Consider the following 24,198-nt stretch of genomic DNA (forward strand, 5'->3'; position numbering starts at 1 on the left):
TGTAGACCTTACATAATGCACAATTTTGCAATTGTGGATTGTAAGGACCTAAACACAACTTCAATTTCAATTGCTTGTAAGGTCTATATTGAAGGTGTATTTTGAATTTTACCATAGACACAGACAACGTGCGTCAAATTACTTATAGTTATTGTTTTACTACTTGCATGCCTAATATGTAAGGCGAAACATTTCTAATGGACAATATTATGTAATAAAATCTTAAATATATAAAAGGAAAAGGTGACTGACTGACTGACTGACTGACTGATCTATCAACGCACAAGTCAAACTACTGGACGGATCTGGCTGAAATTTGGCATGAAGATAGCTATTACGACGTAGGCATCCGCTAAGAAAGGATTTTGAAAATTCAACCCCTAAAGGGGTGAAATAGGAGTTTGAAATTTGTGTAGTCCACGCCGACGAAGTCGCGAGCATAAGCTAGTATATAATAAATTGTAAAATGTTTCCGCAAATAAAGAATCTTTGAATCTTATATCTCCTGGGTTGAATTTTCAAAAATCCGCATCTGCATGCCGAATTTCAGCCCGATCCGTCCAGTAGTTTGAGCTGTCCGATGATAGATCAGTCAGTCAGTCAGTCGGTCAGTCAGTCAGTCAGTCAGTCAGTCAGTCAGTCAGTCAGTCAGTCAGTCAGCTTTACCTTTTATATATTTAGATAAGAGATCGCGTAGGCCGGTGTGTATGCAGCAACTGGTTACACGGGTTATGTAACTTCACCTAGTGACACACAGATAGACACGTTTCCTATGTTCTTGTGTCGTGACTCGTTGCGTCAGGTTGAAGAAAGGTGTTATTTAGAGGGTCTTGCATTATCTTACTGATGACATCTGGTCTGATGATGTGGTTAAGACTTCGTTCGGCCTCATATTCGGGGGAACTGGGCTGGGCAACGCACCTCTAACGTTTTTCAGCTGTTGTGTGCGAAGAAATTTTAATATCTATCACTTGCTAACCTGTGACCTAGTTGAGAGTTTTATAAGGCTTCGACCATGACTAGTTACCATTTTTTACAGAAATCTGTAAAATACCGACACAGATTTTAATTTCTAGAACGAGTCCTACATACATTAAGTTTGATATGTTAATATTCAAATGAGAACCAAAATACTCATAAAGTTCTCAGTGCGCTAGGAATATACCTAGGTAGATACTCTCTTGATTATCACTGGACGTCAGTTACTATAAACACAGGTGTCAGCATCCAAGATACTGAAGGAATTTAAATAGCTAATCAACATCTGCACTCTATAATAACTTACCTAAGTATGTTATATTTAACTTAACAACGCACACCTATAGAATGTTGTAACTTTAAGCAAAGCCGCTTTGTGGGTCCGCACTATTCACTTTGAATAAAAATGAATAAAAATATTTTTTATTCAATTAAACTTTTGCAAGTACTTTTCCGACTGAAGAACGTACGTTTCTTGCCGGTTCTTCTCGGTTGGAAAGGCATTCCAAACCAGTGGTAGAACCACTGCAAGCACAGATTAAACTGCAGTGTAGGTTCCGTTTACGGCGTAGACGAGTAAGAAAGGATTTTTGGAAATTTCAGCCCTAAAGGGCCTTGAACAGGAAATGAAATTTTGTATGAAAGTCCTTCAGTTATCAAATTATAACTATGGGATATTGTATTGTATAAAACGGGTACATACCACAATTAATTACGCAATTTTTAACTGCCGATATTTCGACTCAGTTGCATGATGCGTAGTCACGACGGGACTGCAGCCACGTCGCGTATGTACCTACCTGTTTTATACAATACATAATATGTCGTTAAACCACTTAGTTTACATCTATGGGACTTTCGGGAAAAATTAAAAAGACGTGTTCCAAGATTCTTGGGAATTCCATCTCCTCACCGATTTTCAAAAATTCCACTCGAGCAAAGTCGAGGCGGGTCAGCTAGTTCATCGCTACAGGGTTATCATGTCGAATCAGTGAGCGATCGTGAAGTTCAGGTAGATCGGAGATTACTGTAATGATTCGCGCGCCCTTGACACGTCGAGGTCAGATGACAATCAAAACTCGGACGAATTTACAAGTACCTACCTATCTTATTTTTTGGATGATTACTAACCTCAAACAATGTTTTTTTTTATTTTTTTTTTTTTATTTTACGGCCCTGGATAACAGTCCTTTAAGGCCTTTCAAAAATTTACAAATTCTAAAATACAAAATTGCTTATAACTAATTAGTCTAACGTTTTTACACTTTATTTATAGTATTACTTATATAATTAAAAATAGACTTAAAATATGACGTTTTACACAACAAGTCCTTTACATGGCGGGGAAAATCAATTTTTTGTTTTTGTTCCATATTTATAGTGTTTAGATCACTGGCTAATATAAGTCTTTGTATGCCAAAAGCTGGACATTTGAGTATCATATTATGATTAAAAAGTTCCGTAACCAAAGAGTAAAAAAAACAGAAATACAGTCTTGGTAAAAGGGTCCTGCCCTTTTACCAAGACTGTATTTCTGTTGCCGCTATAACAACAAATACTAAAAAAAACAGAATAAAATAAATATTTACGGGAGCTCTCATACAACAGCTGACATGCCGTTTGACTCCGAATGTCCTACTTACGCAAAGTTCGTTGACCACTATAGCGTCAGTCAGATGTTTTATTTGCAATAAATCGTGAACTTTTACAAAATATAGGGTATATTTTTATTTATTTCATCAATGTCTGCAGAATCTATTCTGCAGACATTGATGAAATAAATAAAAATATAAAATATAAAAATATACCAATGAATTAGAATAATACTTACCCTATAGAATTAGGAGGAAATCTTGATATTTAGGTTTAGATTCTAGACCGTAAAGCAAGATTGCAGTGGAAAGGGAAAGCTAGGCGGGCAGCTGTGGCGTAAGGCACAACCTGTTATTCCATTGTGCTTGTTCCTTTCCCATCAATTATGGAGTTATACTTATGTAGCTTATGTGCATCTTAGGTTGTTGTCACTGGTTTTAAACTACCTACTTCAAAAAACCGGCCAAGTGCGATTCAGACTCGCGCACCGAGGGTTCCGGATTACAGTCGTATTTTTCCGACATTTTGCGCGATAAATGTATTTATTTAATCGTATGGCATTTGATTTTTAATAAGCGTGTCATTATAAAAAAACAAGTCAAATGTCAGAATGTCGGCTATTGTAAGTCATTCCAGCCAAGTGACAAAATCAGAAGGAAGGTAAATAAATAAATATATAAATAAATTGCTCTATAAATCAAAACTATTATGAATAAAACAAATAAAAATCTGTTTGATATGATACTAAGTGGGGTATACCAGGATTAATTTGATGTTTTTATTATTGTCGATATTTCAATTGCCCGATTGCACGGGTCGTGGTCACGACGGGACTGCGGTGCTGCGAGAGACGAAGTTCGAGCTGTCAAGGGTAGTAGCGAACTACCCTCTTTCTTGTTCTTTTAAATAAATAAATAAATAACCTTTTATTTGGGACCATAGCGCACAGTACAAAACACAACAACACCAGACAAACGTACATAAACAAAACAAATAAAAAAACACAACAAAAAAACAAAGCATGAAGACAAAAAAAAGATTACAAATAGTTAACTAATAGGTACGTACGGCTTTCCATGCATTTTCGCTGGAACTTCAAAAGCTGTCCGGCAAAATACACTTATAACATCACTTTTATCTTTGCATAATTCTACCACTGCGATTTGCCTTCTAATTTCTAATGCGAACCAGTAAGATTTGGGACACCCTTCCAGCATCAGTTTTCCCCGCCAATTATAATATGGGTACCTTCAAGTCAAGGGTGAATAGGCATATTCTAGGCAAGCGCACTCCATCTTAGGCTGCATCATCACTTGCCAGCAAGTCTGAATTCTGATTGCAGCCAAACGCTAGTCTATAAATTAAAAAAAAATCGCAATCTCAATAGATTTCAGTCTCAGAATGTCGTGCTTCGTGACTCTGCATTATTATATCGGCAATGAACGATCAAGGTCAGTCTAACGGTAGTGTGTAATGACCATAGCAGCAACGCTTTTTTACTGTCAGATTTAAGCGGTAAAAAGTCGGAAATTGGCGTGTAGGGCCACCATTTTTTGATGTTTGATAGAAGCAGATGTTACTTTGCGGAAGTCCATTATCTTTGTATCATTTAAATGTTTAAGTAAGACATTTAATTCCTTTAGTATCCCTGAATTAATCTCTTTAGAGCTCAGGAGGGAACACAAGGATCAAATCTTCTTGTATAAAATTGTAAATGGTCTTATTGACTCCCCTTATTTACTAAGTAAAATAATGTACTCTGTACCGCGATTGTCCAGACGGAATGTAAAAACCTTTAGTCTTCCACATATTAACACGAACTATGGCCATAATAGATTTTTAGTGAGGACATGCGATATATACAATAAGAAATATGTACAATTAGATCATCTATATATATATAAAAGGAAAAGGTGACTGACTGACTGACTGACTGACTGAATGACTGACTGACTGACTGACTGATCTATCAACGCACAGCTCAAACTACTGGACGGATCGGGCTGAAATTTGGCATGCAGATAGCTATTATGACGTAGGCATCCGCTAAGAAAGGATTTTTGAAAATTCAACTCCTAAGAGGGTGAAATAGGGTTTTGAAATTTTGTAGTCCACGCGGACGAAGTCGCGAGCATAAGCTAGTTTTCAACACAAATTTGGTAAATTTTTAGCTGAAATAAAAAAGTTTAAATAATTATATGTAGGCTTAGCACGATTAGAATTATATACTTTATTTATAACCACTTCATAATAAACTAACTTATTATAATTTAATTTAATGTAATTACTAACCTAACTAACTCCCGCACAAAATTCAATAGATATAATGTAAATGAGTGAACACTTAATAGGCATATGTACAAACTAGAAATAAGTAGCTAAGTAAAAATGTAAAAGCTGTTTGTGTTCCATAATAAATTAAAAAAAAAATCTTTATCGATATACATAATTATGTATAATATAATTCATCCCCACTTTACATGTAGGGGAGCTACCCTAAAAAAATATCACAATTTTATTTCACCACTTTGTCGGCGTGATTAATATTTATACCTACCCATGCCAAATTACAGATTTCTAGGACTAATAGTCTCTGAGATTAATGGAGGACGGACGGACAGACGGACATCGCGAAACTAATAGGTTATTTCCTTTAATATTGATTATATATTAGTATATATAATCAATATTAAAGGAAAACTATCATGGCTAAGTAGGGTTCACAGGTTAAGGAGTTATATCTGTTTTTTGAGGGTTTTGTTGTCTGTCTGTCTGTCTGTCTGTCTGTCCGTCTGTCTGTCAAGAAACCTACAGGGTACTTCCCGTTGACCTAGAATCATGAAATTTGGCAGGTAGGTAGATCTTATAGCTGACATTTAAGGAAAAATCTGAAAACCGTGAATTTAGGGTCAGATCACACAAAAAAAATTAAATTGTGGTCATGAACTAATAATTAGTATTTTCAACTTTCGAAGTGAGTGACTATATCAAGTGGGGTATCATATGAAAGGTCTTCACCTGTACATTCTAAAACAGATTTTTATTTATGCATCATAGTTTTGCGCTGCGCCAGATCCTTCTTTCCACGCACGTGCAAACTGTGGAACCAACTCCCATCGGCGGTGTTCCCACTAGATTATAACATGGGGTTATTCAAGGGGCGGACCAACAAATTCCTAAAAGGCCGGCAACGCATCGGCGGCTCCTCTGGTGCTGCAAATGTTCATGGGCGGCGGTAATCACTTAACATCAGGTGACCCGCCTGCTCGCTTGCTCGCTATATCTATTAAAAAAAAAAAAAAAAAGTTTTTGAATTATCGTGCAAAATGTCGAAAAAATACGACTGTAGCACGGAACCCTCATTGCGCGAGCCTGGCTCGCACTTGGCCGGTTTTTGAAGCAAATGATGACATGATGATGTAGATACACGTATCACGCCTACAGAATATGTGTAACATTAGTAAAGGAACTGTGAAGCTTGTTAGGTTGTTTGAGGTTAATTAACCACGAAGGCCGGTGAAACTAACCACGAAACTGCCACGAAGGGGTTACGCACCTAGTTTCATATTAGAGGATTTATGATCCAGTTGTTGGATGGATGTCAAACATGGGTATACACAAATAAGGCAAAACACCAAATTATAACAACCCAAAGAGCAATGGAAAGAAGTATATTGAAAATAAGGAAAATACACAAAATAATAAGCGACAGCATTAGACAAACAACTAAAGTGACCGATGCATTAAATCAAGCTCTTACATTGAAGTGGCAATGGGCTGGACATGTCTCACGTTACTTGGACAACAGATGGACAATACAAACCACACAATGGAAAGGACCAGTAGGCAAAAGGTGTGTTGGAAGGCCATCCAAACGGTGGGCTGATGAGATAGTACAAACTGCAGGGAAGAACTGGTTGTATCTGGGCAAGGACAGGGAGAAGTGGAAGAGGTTGGAGGAGGCCTTTACCCGAAACGGGGCTCATGTTCCATAAATTAATACAAAAATTAGCGTTCACTTACTAACCATACTAATCTAGGAAAATAAGTAAAATTGTACTTACTAACAAAACTAATCTACTATGTAACTAACTAAGGAACACGAGAATAAATGGCTTTTTTATTTATTATTTATTTATGAACATTTGTGGCACCAGAGGAACCGCCGATGCGTTGCCGGCCTTTTAGGAATTAGTTGGTCCGTCCCTTGAATAACCCCATGTTGTAATCTAGTGGGAACACCGCCGATGGGAGTTGGTTCCACAGTTTGCATGTGCGTGGAAAGAAGGATCTGGCACAGCGGACGGTCGAAGTGCACCAGACACCCAGGTGGTGATGGTGGTGGAGTTGTCTTTTAAAACGTGATTTTTTTGTGCAGCTCGATTCTATTTTAGGGTTCCGTAACCTAGATTTGGATTTAGATTGGATAGTGGTACTGATTCTGAGCACACCTAAATTTTAGAGTATTCGCATCCTCTTCTTACTAATGTAATATATATAATAAAATATAATAAAATAAATGTAATATGAAAAGGACAGGCACAGTTTGACCGTTTTAAATTTAAGTTAGAGCTGTCGCGAGCGTATTGTTATGTTTTATTTTATTTTATTTTATATCTTATTAGAACGGCAGTGCCACTTACACTAACTAGATAATTAATAATAAATTGAAATACAAATAAAGGTACAACAAAAAAGACATAAAATACAAAACCAGAAAAAATCAAAGGATTTATGTTGTAGCGTGCACTAAAATTTATAGTCTTTAATAATGTAAAATTCATGTTCCGTCCTTTTTTAGCAATATTAAAAAGAAGATGCAGATACTTTAAATTGAGTTTAGAGAGAGACTAGAAAATCAGCGCCATTTTTTTTTTTTTTTTTGGTTTTTTCTTGGAAAAACTGGATTTTGGAAAACTTTTGTATCCCCGAGGAACTACTCAACTGTGAGCATCTGATAGCTCAGCCGGTTGCTAAAGTAGCCATGGCCCATGACTCAGCATATTATTTCCCTTTCACCATGATATTATCTAAACCTTATAAAACCGTTGCATTACTGACTGACTGACCGAGAAACCAGAAACACGTGTAAAGGTCTGACATAACCACGGGCCGTGACCCTATGTGACGAATTGGACAAGTTACCGTTTCAAAGTCGTAATCAACGCATACTTACTATGGTAGGTGAGCCCAAGAGGGGATTTTGGGATTTACTCAAGCGCGTCAGATTAAGACAAGGCAAGTTAATTAGATGCAGAAAAGTGTGCTTTTCATTGATCTGACAATTTGAGCATGAAATGGGAGAGTCACAAAGTTTCAAAAATCAGCCGTGACTTTTGGTTGCGTCCAAATCGTCAGTTTTTTGAATAGGAGCTAGTTGAGTGTTCACTTAACAGCCCTTCTCAATATCTGACGCGCTCGATAAATATTTTTGGTTCTATTTTCTCTTTTCTTTTCATTTTTTTTTAAATTTATAGACTTAAGACTATACGCGCTTAGCTGCAATTAGATCTGGTGCGAAATGATAATGCAGCCTAAGATGGAGCGCCCCCTTCTACCTTTTCGTACGACCACCCCCACCATGCAAACCGGCAGATAAATATTTTTGCGATAAAAAACACTTGGACCCATTATACACTTTGTTTGTGACTATATTTTTTTTATATTTTTGAAAACTTGTACGTGCTCTCCCCACCAGTGAAAGCGTCGTATACATAGCGTTACATCATATAACCTTTTTTCTTTTTTTTTCTTTTTAGCACCTAATCTTCACAAACCAATAGGTCCCCACAACGCTTGAGTAAATCCCTATTTAGCATCTTTGGGTCCCCTACTACTATGAGTCGTAAAGTCAAGAACACAGTTCACGAACGAGACTCGTCAGGTGACATTTCAATTAAGGTGAAATGGGATTAAAGTTGGGAAAGGATGGGAAAAAATTGTACTTAATAACTAATAAGCTACCCGTGCGAAGCCGGAGCGGGTTGCTAGTTTATCTTATACTAGCTTATGCTCGCGACTTCGTCCGCATGGACTGCACAAATTTGAAACCCCTATTTCACCCCGTCAGGGATTGAATTTTCAAAAATCCTTTCTTAGCGGATGCCTACGTCATAATAGCTATCTGCATGTAAAATGCAGTGGTAGATGCATCCGACTATTCGTAAGCACTTGTAAAAGTTTATACGAATAAAAAAGATTTTCATTTTCATTTTCATTTTCAAAAATTTTAGCCCGATCCGTCCAGTACCTAGTTTGAGCTGTGCTGTGCGTTGATAGATCCATTGATGTTGGAATCCCCTAGATCAGTCAGTCACCTTTTCCTTTTATATATTTAGATTTATAAACCTTAATCCATGTGGACAAAGTCGCGGGCATTATCTAGATTCTATCTGGTAGGTACTTAAGTAGATAGAGATAAACTCTACAGTCAGGTGTGAAGGTAGTCAAGCGTGAATTCAACAAAAGTTGAACAAACACACAGGTATAAAGGCCTGGACAAACATGCGATCGCAGCAGTATTGCAGAAGGTAGGTTCATAATCCTACGTATTTAAGGTCCAAAAAAGAGTTGAATGGATATGGCTGTTGATGGTGTAATAAAGTAAGCTCTAGTTATGTTTACATAAACCCCGTAAAGGCTGATCTAAGATTTGGTTGCGTTTTGGAGCTACGTCTGTTCAAACATATTGTTAAAATAAAAACCGGCCAAGTGCGAGTCAGGCTCGCGCAATGAGGGTTCCGTACTACAGTCGTATTTTTTCGACATTTTGCACGATAATTCAAAAACTATGATGCATAAAAATAAATAAAAATCTGTTTTAGAATGTACACGTGAAGACGTATGTACATGTACATATGATACCCCACTTGATATAGTCACTCACTTGAGTTGAAAATACTAATTATTAGTTCATGACCACAATTTAATTTTTTTTTGTGTGATCTAACCCTAAATTCGCGGTTTTCAGATTTTTTCCCAAATGTCAGCTACAAGATCTACCTACCTGCCAAATTTCATGATTCTAGGTCAACGGGAAGTACCCTGTAGGTTTCTTGACAGACAGACGGACAGACAGACAGACAGACAAGAAAGTGATCCTATAAGGGTTCCGTTTTTCCTTTTGAGGTACGGAACCTTAAAAATGATGAGGAATATGGCTGCTGATAGTATAGATAGAAAGTTCTAGCTTTACACATACAAACTGTGTAAAAAATAATCAGAAATTCGGTTGCGTTTTGGAGCAATGCCTTAGAAGAGCTTACTTCTGCAACTTTAATTGCTAGTGGACATTTGGTTATAAGGTAAAGTAGGTGCAAATATTTGCCTGAATTCGTGAAAAAAATATTGATATTTCATAGATACAAATAATTCATAGATAGGTACAATACAAATATGTAGAATAAACGTCTACGATGGCTTTATTTGTTGATTTGCGATATATTGCTAAGAATTTCCGTGTATCTCATTAGGTGTCGGTGTATCTACGGGCAAACATACGATCACATTATTATGTAGTAACACTCGGAAACGACGTGATTTTTGTTATTTTATTGCACGTTTCTTGATGATTTCCTACGTCTATATATACATATCCGTCTTTCTTTGTTAGGTGAACATTTAGCAAAATAAATAATTTCATTTCATTTCAATTTCATTTGATCTTTGCGTGTTCTATCGCCTTTATAATGGGGAGTGCTCTGTAGAGCTTTTTGACCTCATTCCTCCCTCCTTTTTCTACAACCGCACCGCGCGCCACCGCGGTAAGCAATTTCACCGTCACCACCTGTGGGTGTCTGTTGCACTTCGGCCATATGATCGTGATCAACCCATCGCCGGCTCACTACAAAGCACGAGTCTCCTCTCAGAGTGAGAATGGTTTTGGCCATAGTCTACCACGCTGGCAATGTCCGGATTGGTAGACTTCACACACCTTTGAGAACATTATGGAGAACTCTCAGGCATGCAGGTTTCCTCACGATGTTTTCCTTCACCATTAAAGCAAGTGATATTTAATTACTTAAAACACACATAACTCCGAAAAGTAAGAAGTGCGTGCCCGGGATCGAACCCCCGACCTCCGATTAGAAGACGGACTTCCTAACCGCTAGGTTATCATAGTTTTTTCCTCATCTGATCTTACTTTCTGACAACCAAAATACCTACTCATAAACTTAATCGAGTTATCCATACACTTTACACTAAGATTTATCTTAAAAAGATAACCACGTGTGAATCGTTAATTAATTAATAATAACTCCTAACCCAATAGGTTAGAGTATATTTTTGAAGATTTCGTTTCGTCATCTCGCAAACCTGACGGTCATCACTTTCTAACCATATAATATATTATGTAGTTATACCTACTTGTGTTATAAGTGCATTTTCTATCGCTTTCTTTTTAATGCCAATGTTAATATTCCATCGGTCAAGTGCAAGTTCAACCAACAAGGTTGCTTCATAATAATAACTAGCGAAAAGTAGGTATCTATATATCTACAAGGTTTTTTTGACGACCTCCCTGGCGCAGTGGCAAGCGCTGTGGTCTTATTATTATTTAACAACAAACCAAATAAACCAACAAACTAACACACTTTCGCATTTATATTATGGGTAATGATGGGTAATGATTAGAAAGAGTAACCGCCGAGTTTTTTTTTTTTTTTTTTTTTCTTGCTGATCCTTCTCAACGGGTACAGTGGGTACAGTGGTACATTCATTTCTATCAAAAAACATTTCATATTTTACTTTAAAATTGGGTAAAACAAATAAAAACTGGCCAAGTGACAGTCAGGCTCGCGCAACGAGGGCTCCGTACTACAGTCGTATTTTTTCAACATTTTGCACGATAATTCAAAAACTATGATGCATAAAAATAAATAAAAATCAGTTTTGAAATGCACAGGTGAAGCCCTTTCACACGATACCCCACTTGACATAGTTATCTTACTTCGAAATGGAAAATACTAATTATTAGTTCATGACCACAATTTTTTTTTTGTGTGATGTATGTAACCACAACTTCACGGTTTTCAGACTTTTCCCCTAATGTCTGCTATCAGACCTACTTACCTGCCAAATTTCATGATTCTAGGTCAACGGGAAGTACCCTGTAGGTTACTTGACTGACAGACAGATAACAAAGTGATCCTATAGGGGTTCCGTTTGTCCTTTTGAGGTACGGAACCCTAAAAAATAACGAAATACTAAATATACTCAACTAATTATGTGTTCACTATAATTGACTAAAATTAGTTTTTAGGTAATTCTCTATGTACACTGAGCATCGGGGGCGTAACGCCGAAACGTACGAGTATATTTACACAATGCAATATTTCTATTTACCTAGCCGACAACTGGGTTTTTGGCCTTCAGTAATCTAAGTTTTTGACCTTTGGTAGATTTTTCATCAAAAAATTGCTCTTTGAAAAGGGCAATTGGCGATAGAGTCACTGAAATTTGAGCAAATATTAGAAAAGATCTTACACTAGAATAAATAGATTTGACTTATCAAAAGAGTTACAAGGCCTCCATACAAAATATTAAGTGGTACTTATTGTATGTATTATATTCCCTTTTTAGGGTTCCGTACCTCAAAAGGAAAAACGGAACCCTTATAGGATCACTTTGTTGTCTGTCTGCCTGTCGGTCTGTCAAGAAACCTACAGGGCACTTCCCGTTGACCTAGAATCATGAAATTTGGCAAATAGGTAGGTCTTATAGTAGACTTTCGGGGGAAAATCTGAAAACCGTGAATTTGTGGTTACATCACATTAAAAAAAATTAAATTGAGGTCATGAATTAATAATTAGTATTTTCAATTATCAAAGTAAGATAACTATATAAAGTGGGGTATTATATAAAAGGGCTTCAGCTGTGAATTCTAAAACAGATTTATATTTATTTTTATAATTCATAGTTTTTGATTTATCGTACAAAATGTCGAAGAAATGCGACTGTACTACGGAACCCTCGGTGCGCGAGCCTAACTCGCGCTTGGCCGGTTTTTTTTAATTTATCGTGTAAAGACGTTCTAATAAAATTAACTATATCTAAAATCTAAATGACTGAGAATCTCGTAAAAATGCTAATTTCAAACAAGTAAAATGATCTATCGCTATATTATACTAATTATGTATTACAAACACCTAAACTTAATTAATTTTATGAATTCCGTGAACTTTTCATTTCTAAATTCATGAATTTGTGAAAGAAGTTGAGATATATTGCGAAAAACCATAACTTACATTTAAACACGATTTCATTAACTCACTTTATTGTCGATCTGTTTGTTTTTGGTTTTTTAAATATTGATTACCTGTGATTGGCTATAGTATGGATTGAGTATGGGTTTCCTGGAAGAGATCGCTCGTAGTGACTTAGGTCGATCCTGTATATTTTTTTATTATTATTTCTAAACAATAAAGATGTTTTAAATTAAATTAAATTGATTGTGTTTAGTTTTATTATTATTTAATAGAAGTAGACAGCTTTTAACCCTGACAATTTGCTATTACTATGCCTCTGCAGTCTGCTGTCCGTCCGTCTGTCCGTCTGTCAGCGGGCTGTACCTATCTCATGAACCGTAATAGGTAGAGAGTTGAAATTTTCACAGAGTGTGTATTTTTATTGCTGCTATATCAAAAACTTAAAAAGTACATAAACTTGTACTATGGAATCCTTCGCGTGCGAGTCCAACTTGCACTTGACCGGTTTTTAGTTTAATGTTTAGTTGAATTTCAACGAATGTCACAAATCTTTCTTCTTACTTTCTTTAAGATCATAACAATGTTTTCAGCATCATGATCAACTTTTTGATGGTCAGTTGTTGGATTTGGATTTGTTTTTCCTCTCAGAACGAGAAGCGTTCTTCACGCTGGCCCAGTGTGGATTGGCAGACTTCACATACCTGTGAGAACATTCTCAGGCACGACTCGACTTCATCCGCGTGGTGTACACAAATTTCAAACCTGTATTTCACCCCCTTCGAAAAGAATATTAGCCAGTTAATCAGGACTTATATCCCCCTTTCCCCTTTTACTAAGCGTAAAGCTTGTGCTAGGAGTAGGTACGACAATAGTGCAACGGGTGGAGGGCAAAACCGCCGATTTTTCGGAATTCAGTCCGCTCCTCAACCGTTGAGCTATTGAGGTATATATTTTATTAGACACTTGAAGCTGAAACTTACTGACCTAAGTGACCTTGAATAGATTATGGACTCGCTATGATAAAAATAACGTTTTATAACTATTAATATGGTGGCAACAAACATTCATTATGCCATTGTAAGTAGTATCGCACCTAGGTGATACTTTGGTATTTATCTGATAAATATTCGTAGTAATTAATACCTAAGGTTTTAAAAATTCTAAATCATAAAATCATAAATAATTTTTTAGGGTTCCGTACCTCAAAAGGAAAAACGGAACCCTTATAGGATCACTTTGTTATCTGTCTGTCTGTCGGTCTGTCAAGAAACCTACAGGGTACTTCCCGTTGACCTAGAATTATGAAATTTGGCAGATAGGTAGGTCTTATAGCAGACATAGGGGAAAAATCTGAAAACTGTGTATTTGTGGTTACATCACACAAAAAAAAATTGTGGTCATTAACTTAAAATTAGTATTTTCCGTGGTATTTTCAATTTTCGAAGTAAGATAGGTAACTATATCAAGTGGGGTATTATATGAAAGGACTTTACCTGTGGATTCTAAAACAGATTTTTATTTATTTTTATGCAACATAGTTTTTGAGTTATCGTACAAAATGCCGAAAAAATACGACTGCAGTACGGAACCCTTAGTGCGCGAGTCTGACTCGCTCTTGGCCGGTTTTTTCTATGTTTATCAATAAAATTCTGTCACGTTTAGATACTCATAAAAGTCACGTTTCAAGCTTATAATACTTACCTAAAATATAATTAAAAACAATAGATTTGTATTATTGTAACAATTTGTTTTTACTTAATTGATGAAAAATTGAAATGACAATTTTTTTTTGTTCTCGAATCATTTAAAAAAACTGTTGTAAATTAAACCATACTACTTTATTATATTCTTTCGACTTTATTTCTATGTGATTTCTATACTTAAATAATGGACTAAACCGTGAAAAACGTTACAACTTTTTACTTATATATATCACAGACAAATTCATATAATTTTTTAGGCATTGAATTGACAACCACAGATAAAACATAACATTGTAGTTCGTACACAGATATTTAATATATAACTAAAACATTGTGTCCAAGGACGAAATTTTAGCTTTTTCAAAGCAACCTATACATATACTACACAAATATAACAGGGTAAACAAACTGTTTGATTCATTGATAAATCGTAAGTAGAGTTCAAACCGTTGAGTCTAAATAATTCAGATTTTGCATGTACTACTTTCTCTCTGCAACGTAGACACTCACTGCAAAAGGTAGCTACTGAAAAGAATTACTGCTTCAATTTTGACTACAGTAATTAAAAGTTAAATAAAATACAGCTACACTTAATGATACAGCAAGGAAAACAATTTACATAATAATATATATATTATAACGACTACAGTAGCAAAAATTTAAGAGCATATTACAGGTGATTTATGATCATTTCGAGAGTAAACAATGAAACATTGTATGTATTACAAGCTGTTATTGAACAAAATATGCACATATCGATAAGTTTTTCCGATAAATCGATAAAAAATAATATTCGGGACATTATCACAACTTTAGGCTGGGAATTCATTGAATCACTACAATTAATAAAATAGAGTACGAGCTCGAACTACCTAGAGTGCAGAGAGAGTGAGAGTATTTTGGTATTTTAATATTTTACTATTACTTATTATACTATATCACTACTAGCTTATGCTCGTAACTTCTTCTGCGTGGACTACACGAATTTCATACCCCTATTTTACCTCCTTAGTGGTAGAATTTTCATAATTCTTTTTTTAGCGGATGTCTACGTTATAATAGCTATTTGCGTGCCAATTTCCAACTGGATCCGTCCAGTAGTTTGAGCTGTACATTGATATATCAGTAAGTCAGTCAGTCACTGTTCCCTTTTACACATTTAGGGCAACTTAACTTATAATATTGTGACTGTTTTTTAAAGCAAGATATTGATCATATCACTGCATTTTGTGGTGTCGTAAACGTAAGTGTTTGTACGACTGAATTACGTGCGAAAACGCATCAAAAGTGAGCGCGGCTTTAGTATATTGCATTCAAAATAAACTGGCGTGATTCCACTCGAGACCGTCATTAGCAATAACAATAGGATTACATTCAACATGTCACGTAAACAATAGGGGTAAGAAACCAAACACTCATAGAGCCCATTCATTTTTAAAGGAGCCAGTTCAACATCATGGTATTGATACTTTTAAATTCACCCGCTACGACTTAATCCTATTGTCATGACGGTCTCAAGTAGAAACACGCCAGTTTATTTTGAATGCACTATAATATGTTTGTGGTAAAACTGACAGCAAAACCTGTCAACGCTTGGAGGCGTGTAGTCCAAGCCTTACCGTGTTGAAACTAAAAAAGAAACCCCGATAGTTGAGAACCGGTCCTCACGAAAGGCAAACACACCGCTATCGTGGATGGGCCGATATCATCCTTGACCCACTCTCAGTCCCAACGTAAACATTGCACGCATCCGACCGAGGAGGTGGATTTTTCATCAATTTACATTATCTGCCTTATTTTTAGTACGATAAGAATCTATATTCTATATATATAAAAGGCAAAACTGACTGATCTATCAACGCACAGCTCATACTACTACAGGATCGAGCTGAAATTTGGCAAATAGCCTATTATCATCATCATCATCTAAATTTTTTTTTAAATTTTTAGTGTTTTACCTACACTTCAAGGAAATTACTGAATAATTTTAAATAGATATCAAAAATTGCGTAACCGGCAGGAATTGAACCTACATCATCATCATCACGATCAACTCAGAGTGAGAAGGGTTTGGCCATAGTCTACCACGCTGGTCATGTGCGGATTGGTAGACTTCACACACCTTCGAGAACATAATGGAGAACTCATAGGCATGCAGGTTTCCTCACGATGTTTTCCTTCGCCGTTAAAGCAAGTGATATTTAATTACTTAAAACGCACATAACTCTGAAAAGTTAAAGGTGCGTGCCCAGGATCGAACCTCCGACCTCCAATTAGAAGGCAGACGTCCTAACCACTAGGCTATCACTAGGATATCTCATCTATTTGAAATTTTAATTTGATTTAATTATTGACAAGATTTTCCTTTTGAGCCTTTATTTATTCAGATTCTTTACCCTCCCTTATTGATTATATCATCATCACCCACTCAAGTAAATAAATATAACTAAATTAAAATAAATATTCCCAACGAGTCACACCCCGAGTAACATGTGACTCGTTGGGAATTACAATGGATAAAAAAGTACCAATGTAACTTAATTTATTATTACTTTGCAACTACAATTTTGGTACATGAAAAATAAAAATAAATAAATAAATAAAAGTTGCAACCAGTAACAGTTCTAGCTCCCAGCGAGTAACACTGTGACTGATTGGGAACCCATCGCTATTATGACGTAGCCATCCGCTAAGAAAGGATTTTGAAAATTCAATCCCTAAAGGGGTAAAACAGAGGTTTGAAATTTGTGTAGTCCACGCCGACGAAGTCGCGGGTATAAGATAGTTAATTAATATTCATCTCACTTTCTAATTTAGGAATCTGTGAGTAATCGAGTAATGTTTCTGGTTTTTTAATGTGTAACAAGTTCTTGGCCTTGACTTCGATACAAATTGTTAGAGAACTCTTCCGTGTAACTATGGACAGGAGAAGTTTAGAAAACTAACCACTGTTGGTTGACTTAGTAATGGAAAGGCATGTGCAGAAGAAGAACGGAATTTAAAATTAGCCTAGGTACCAGATTTTTATTCTAACGAATAAATTCGACGTTATGACACTTTTGTACTGCGAATCTGTCAAAGTATCTTTATCCGTTATATATACAGTTTATCTGGCAGTTGTGAAATAGGCCCTTGTCATAATTAGTATTCTTCCTGCCCGTGAAGTACTGTCAAAATAAGTTGGATTGCACATAAGACACTTTAATTTTATGACTCAACTAAAAGTAGGACCTAAGACTAAAAGTTCTTAATTGATTCGTAGTTTAGTAAATACTGGGTATCAGAAAAGAAATTAACGACTCTAAAATATTTTTTTTTACGGTAACAGCCTTTGACTTGATGTCACTGGTGAGTAATTATGTAGTCTAAGATGGAAGTGCACTAAATCGGAAGGGGTATGGATTGTTAATCGTAGAGTATGGCTGTTTTATTAAACCCTAACCCTTTATCGGTTTCTACACCGCATCGTACAAAATCGCTAAATCGATTGGGGACATTATTTTGCCAGTAGGATAGCCAGACGTGAAAATTTTGAAACTATGAATTCCGAAATTGCACCTACAGCGATTTGAACTTGGGATCTCCTATTTATTTCCACTGTGACCACTAGTTATACCAAGGAGAACGAAGCTTTCGATATTATAATAAATTACGGATTTGATAACCTTACAAAAGGTTTCCAAGGACCATATTTTTGCCTAATTTCATCAAAATCCGTCAATGCGTTTCGGCATGGTTGGGTAAGAAACATACAAACCTTTCGCATTTATAGTATTTTAGGTTGTTAAGTTGCGACAGTGTGAAATGTTTCACGATAGTATATTTTATGAAGCAACGCTAATCCACATCAGTAACCGGATAGGCGATGTGTCTGCGATGTAGGCATTTTGTTTCACCATTTTTTTTTTTAGTTTAATATTCTTTATTGTACACCAAAAAATAAAAAAAAAAGACACAAAAAGAAACATGTAAAAGAAGAACATACAATCAGCGGCCTTATCGCTGTGAAGCGATCTCTACCAGGCAACTAGGTTGAAGAGGATTTAAGGGCTAGTGAAAACTGGGTTTAAGGTGTACGTAAGTTGTTAGGGAACATAAAGATAATAATTATAATATAAGTAGTATGTATATTAATAGGCACAGAAATGCCTTAATAATAATATATAGACAAAGATATACCCAGGTACATATATAATACATAATATATATACATATATTAATATATAATATAGTGATAGATGAATAATAAATATACCCATTACTTTAGGAAATACGCTAAACTGCTTATTGTTAGAGTTGTATGCGTGTTATTGAGATTAATCTCTAATATGGTGTAATTCTAAGTGTAATAATATTAATTAGGAGCTGAATATGAGTATAGCCTATGATGTTTGAATTGTATGTCTGTATAACTTACGTTAGTAAATAATCAATTAAATAATACAATATTAATGTCATCAGTACAACCTCTTTGAAATAGATTACAAACGATTGGGAAAATAAATGGAAAGACTATAATGTCAAAATATCGTATTGTAAGTGCGATTCGGGGTTCGCATTTTAAAAGAAAAGGAATATGGCGGAATATGTATTGGAGTGCAAAACGTTTGACAAACTGATAATTCATATTAATATTAATTAGTGATAAGTGAAGTCAGATTGTAAAATAGAATGATAAAATAATAAACATGTTGCAAATATTGATGAAGTTGTTTGAGCTTTTGGCCGTTGCCAACCTTATTAAGTACATGGTTTTTTTATTCACCATAGTATATACGCTTGACAGCGATCACCCGTAATGGAAAGTGATTATGTGGCCTAAGATATTTCGATTAAAAATAATTTTAGATATATACAATACTACTAGCAACCGGCCCCAACTTTGCACGGGTGCAATGTAGACATTAATGTGATATTAGTGGACTATTTGGTTATGTTTCAAAAGGATAAGACAGCATTTTCGATGAAATCTCTCTGTCAGCTTGACTTCTTCCGACATCTTTGAGAATTATTGTTATGTGTCAACAAATTAACACAAAACAATATTAAACTCTAAACCTTTCTCTTGAATTTTTCTATCTATTGAAGAAAACCGTATTAAAACCGGTTGCGTAGTTTAAAAGATCTAAGCGTACAGAAGGACGGAATGGCGGGAAGCGACTTTGTTTTATACTACGTAGAAATTATTATTCGTTTTACAAGAATATATTATTATCACATTCAACTGATGTTATTATAATAGGTACAGCACGTGTTAATTTTTTTTGCGCTTCAGTTAGATAATAAAATGATTATGTCCGTGATCTGGATGATTTCTGCAGTTCAAAAAGTTATCGTCGTTTGTAAAAATATTATGATTTGCGTATTTTATTTCCTTATTACTTACATCACGTCACGTCTATTATATAATAGTCGAAATATTATTTCTTATAATCATTACAGTTGAAACATTTACTTTATATGAATAATGAACAATGAAGAAATTAATTCTTTTTGAACTCTAAATTAATAAGGACGCTTTGGAATAGAATAGAATAGAATAGAATATGTTTTATTCAAGTAAACTTTTTACAAGTGGTTTTGAATAGTCGGGTAGTTTTAATTTACCACTGGTTCGGAACGCCGTTCCTACCGAGAAGAACCAGCAAGAAACTCGGCGGCTGCTCTTTTTAATTTTTCAATTTACAATGTTATTATACCATACTATACAAGCCATTGCAGCCCCCTGCATTACTGGAGCAAGTCGAGCGAGTTGGAAATAAAGAATAACTTATATTCTGCTAGTGAAAACTTGTAACTATCTTTCCTTTTATTTTACTAACTGCTTTCCTTTTCTAAATAAAATAAAACTTATCTAATTACAATGTCTACTAAATTTAATTTTTTTTAATTAAATTAAAATTTTACAAATTTTTGAAACCATTGGTCATGGATCCTTAGGTGGGTAGAACCCTTTTTAAAGAGTTTTTCTTTTCATCATTTTTGTTTATCGATGGTTTACCACACACAAAAACTAAAAATAGTAATAAGTAGATAAGTATAATAATTACAGCGATGCTTGAGTTTTCTCCATAATATTCTCAAAGGTGTGTAAAGTCTGCCAATCCGCACTTAGTTAGCGTGGCGGATTATGGCCCAAACCCCTTCTCAATCTGATCTGATCACACAAAGGAAACCAGTCCTCAGTAGTGGGCCGGCGATGGGTTGATCATGATGATTAAATAGGTGCTTAAAAACTAAAAAAATATTATAAAAAAATAAGATAATTAAAATGTCTCTGTCAAAATCTGTTTGCCGAAAGGCGAGCGCGCCTTGACCGCGATGTCGCAGAGCAAACATTTCATAGCACACTCGTATTAGTATAATTAATATCGACACTACATTTACTGAACAAATAATATCAAGTACCTACCCCGATTATTTACATTAAATTAATCAAAGTTGTAAAACAAGCATCTACTTTTATTAACATTTTTTAACAAACTAATATTTGAAATTATTATTAAGTAGACAACAAAAAAAAACTATATATAGTATATACAGTATACATACAGAAAAACTTATCACTAAAAAATTTATATTTACAAAAAATATACGCCGTCCAAATGGTCATTTATGGGCATTGTGCCCAAAACACTGGCGCTATTACCTCGCTGAACGGCAAGGCTCAACCGTTGAGCGAAATAAGCACCAGCTTTTGGGTCACCAGACGCGTGGATCAGCTTTTGGGACACGACGTTTATAAAAGCTTTCGTGTCCGATGACCATGGGCCCAGAGTCTCAAACGCAAGCGCCGCAAATACATAGTCGTTACTAATGACTGAGTATTTACGGCGCTTAAGCTCTTGAGCTGACTCGGCTGCTGCAGCCGCTTTTTGGCACGTGCCCGATAAATGGGACGCTGCCAACGTGTCGACGCAGGTCGCATCCCACACCAGCGCACGCCCCATCGACCATGGTACTATAGTCATCCCATCTGGCCTCTTGCCGTCATCCCTGAACAAGCCAGAAGGTTCTAGCTGAGCTGGGATCTACTTAAGTAATTTTTTTTTCAGTTTCAATTTTGACGACTTTATTTTTATTATAAATAATATCTATCCCGGCTGTACTCACGTGTGTAGTCGACGTTAGCCCGACTAGTTTCGAACCCATCCGGGGTCCTTTTTCAAGGGAGTCCGTTCGCGCACGCGCCGCGGTTTTGACTTTATTTTTATTATTTACTAGCTGACCCGGCGAACTTCGTACCGCCTAACAGTCTATTCTCAATTTTTTTTAATGAGTACTTTAAATTTTCTCTCTGAAAATTGAAAATACTAATATTTGTTCTTGAACACATTTTCATTTTTTTTGTGATGTAACCACAAATTCAGGGTTTTCAGATTTTTCCCCTAATGTCTGCTATAAGATCTACCTACCTGCCAAATTTCATGATTCTAGGTCAACGGGAAGTAGGTACCCTGTGTAGGTTTCTTGACACACCGACAGACAGACAGACAACAAAGTGATACTACAAGGGTTCGGTTTTTTCTTTTGAGATACGGAACCCTAAAAATAAATAAAAATCATGATGTTATTAAATTATTTCTAGCCTCATAAACTACCACGATACAAAAAATCACATCATTTTATGACTACAATCCAAGACCCTATTTTCCATATTAATTTAAGTAATAGATGCTAATGACAAGTCATCTTAACATTGTATCGTAAATAATATCTGTCCCGGCTGTACTCACGTGTTTAGTCGACGTTAGCCCGACTAGTTTCGAACCCATCCGGGGTCCTTTTTCACGGGAGTCAGTTCGCGCACGCGCCGAGGTTTTGAGTCAAAACCGCGACAGAGACAATGCTCTACAAATCCGCTATCTCCTTCTAAAGGTCGATGTACATTACTTTCGGTCGCGTACTGTACTCATCCGCATTTTTATGGAATCCGTGATTTCACGGATGAGTGCAGAAGCGCCTTTATATGTGAATCAATCCAATAAATCTGAAATCCTATTTTTGACCCGAAGCGGGAATCAAACCTAGGACTTCGTTACCCGCAGTTATGCATGTTAACAACTACAACAACGAGGCAGTTTTGTATATATAGAGCATATCACCTGTCCATCTGTCTGTAATGTGAGTTGTTTCACAGAGAAACGCCCAAAAATCCGTCACGCTCTGATAATATTTGCCAACGGGCCATGCTCAATTAAAGTGTATCTCAAATTACTCCTATCATAACGATCTAACTGTTTTCCTAGCACAATCTATGTTAACAAGGAACTACAAGATTTATGTGCTTTAAGTTAATTACAAACCTAACTCTGTGGTGCAACATACGGTATTGCACCTATTTACACTTTGAGCAATACGTTTATGTACCGGCAAAACAAGCATTTTTAACAACCTCCTCAATAAAATCATTAGGCTAGGTAACTATAAGATTTATGGTAACATTTTCAATTAAAAGAATATTATTATTATTACAAACTAGCTGATGCCCGCAACTTGATCAGCATGGAATTAGGTTTTTGAAAAAATCCCGTGGGTATGATTTTCCGGGATAAAATGTAGCCTATGTCACTCTCCAGGTCTTTATCCTATGCAAAAAATCACGTTGATCCGTTGCACCGTTGCGACGTGATTGAAGGACAAACCAAGAAACAAACACACTGCCCGCGACTACGTCCGCGTGGAATTAGGTTTTTTAAAAATCCCGTGGGAATGAGAAAGCCGAAGGACCCTGTTTCGGCGCTTTCGATAAGGTCTATGTTTTTTTTTCTTTTTTTTTTATTCAGGTACAAGTTAGCCCTTGACTGCAATCTCACCTGGTGGTAAGTGATGATGCAGTTTAGATGGTAGCGGGCTAACCTGGAAGGGGTATGGCAGTTTTTATTTAACCCATACCCCTTTGGTTTCTACACGGCATCGCACCGGAACGCTAAATCGCTTGGCGGCACGGCTTTGTCGGTAAGGTGGTAACTAGCCACGGCCGAAGCCTCCCACCAGACGTTTAGAAGTGTATCTATTCATCCATACATAATATACTACCTACCATTCATGGAGGTTAATTATTGGATTGGTTCGAAAGCCATACGATAAGCATCTGCTCACTGTCACTTCAACCTGAAAGTTTTCTTTTTCGTTCTTTCCAGTTTATCCGGATGTATCGCTAAAACCACACGATGGGGCACAAGCAATACCTGGCCGTGGGGCAGTCTGCCCGCAACCGGCTGTTCGGCCTCGCGCCGCGCCTGCCCGGCGACAAGAAGCCGCTGCCGCTCAACATGCTCATCTCGCAGCAGGGCAAGATCAGTCACGGTAAGAATATTATCTGTAATCTTATTGATGTTTTTTTTTTTATTATTATTACAATAAAACTTAAAGCTAGCCTTATCTATCCATATCTAATTACTATATAAATCATGACCACGTGGAATGGTGCCAAGAATACTGGCTGCATTTCCGCGCTGGACAGCCAGGCTGATCCGTTGCGCAAAAAATGAGCCAGCCCTTCTGTCACCAGATGAGGCTATTAATCGCGGTGAAATGTCTCGTAAAAAATTTTTAGCACTAAGACTCCATGGCCCCAGGGTCTCCACGGCAAACGGCACAAAAATGTAACTCTCTATAAGAGAGGCATACTTGCGCCGCTTGCCGTTTTCAGCTGTTTCTGCTGCGGCTCCCGGTCTTGATGCTGTCTCCCTGATATGACACGGGGCCAATGT

At 36.3% G+C, this 24,198-nt stretch overlaps 1 protein-coding gene across 1 annotated transcript in view; it reads left to right on the forward strand.

Moving 5' to 3' along the window:
• Positions 1-24,198, forward strand: part of dsb (debris buster) — an 89,419-nt gene that overhangs the window by 16,247 nt on the left and 48,974 nt on the right. Inside the window, exon 2 of the mRNA XM_034972071.2 lies at positions 23,626-23,791. Coding sequence (XP_034827962.1) covers positions 23,656-23,791 — 136 coding nt within the window. The 5' untranslated portion in view covers positions 23,626-23,655. The remainder of the gene's footprint in view (positions 1-23,625; positions 23,792-24,198) is intronic.

This window comes from Maniola hyperantus, chromosome 9, assembly GCF_902806685.2.
Source record: "Maniola hyperantus chromosome 9, iAphHyp1.2, whole genome shotgun sequence".
Classification (NCBI taxonomy): Eukaryota; Metazoa; Arthropoda; class Insecta; order Lepidoptera; family Nymphalidae; genus Maniola; species Maniola hyperantus.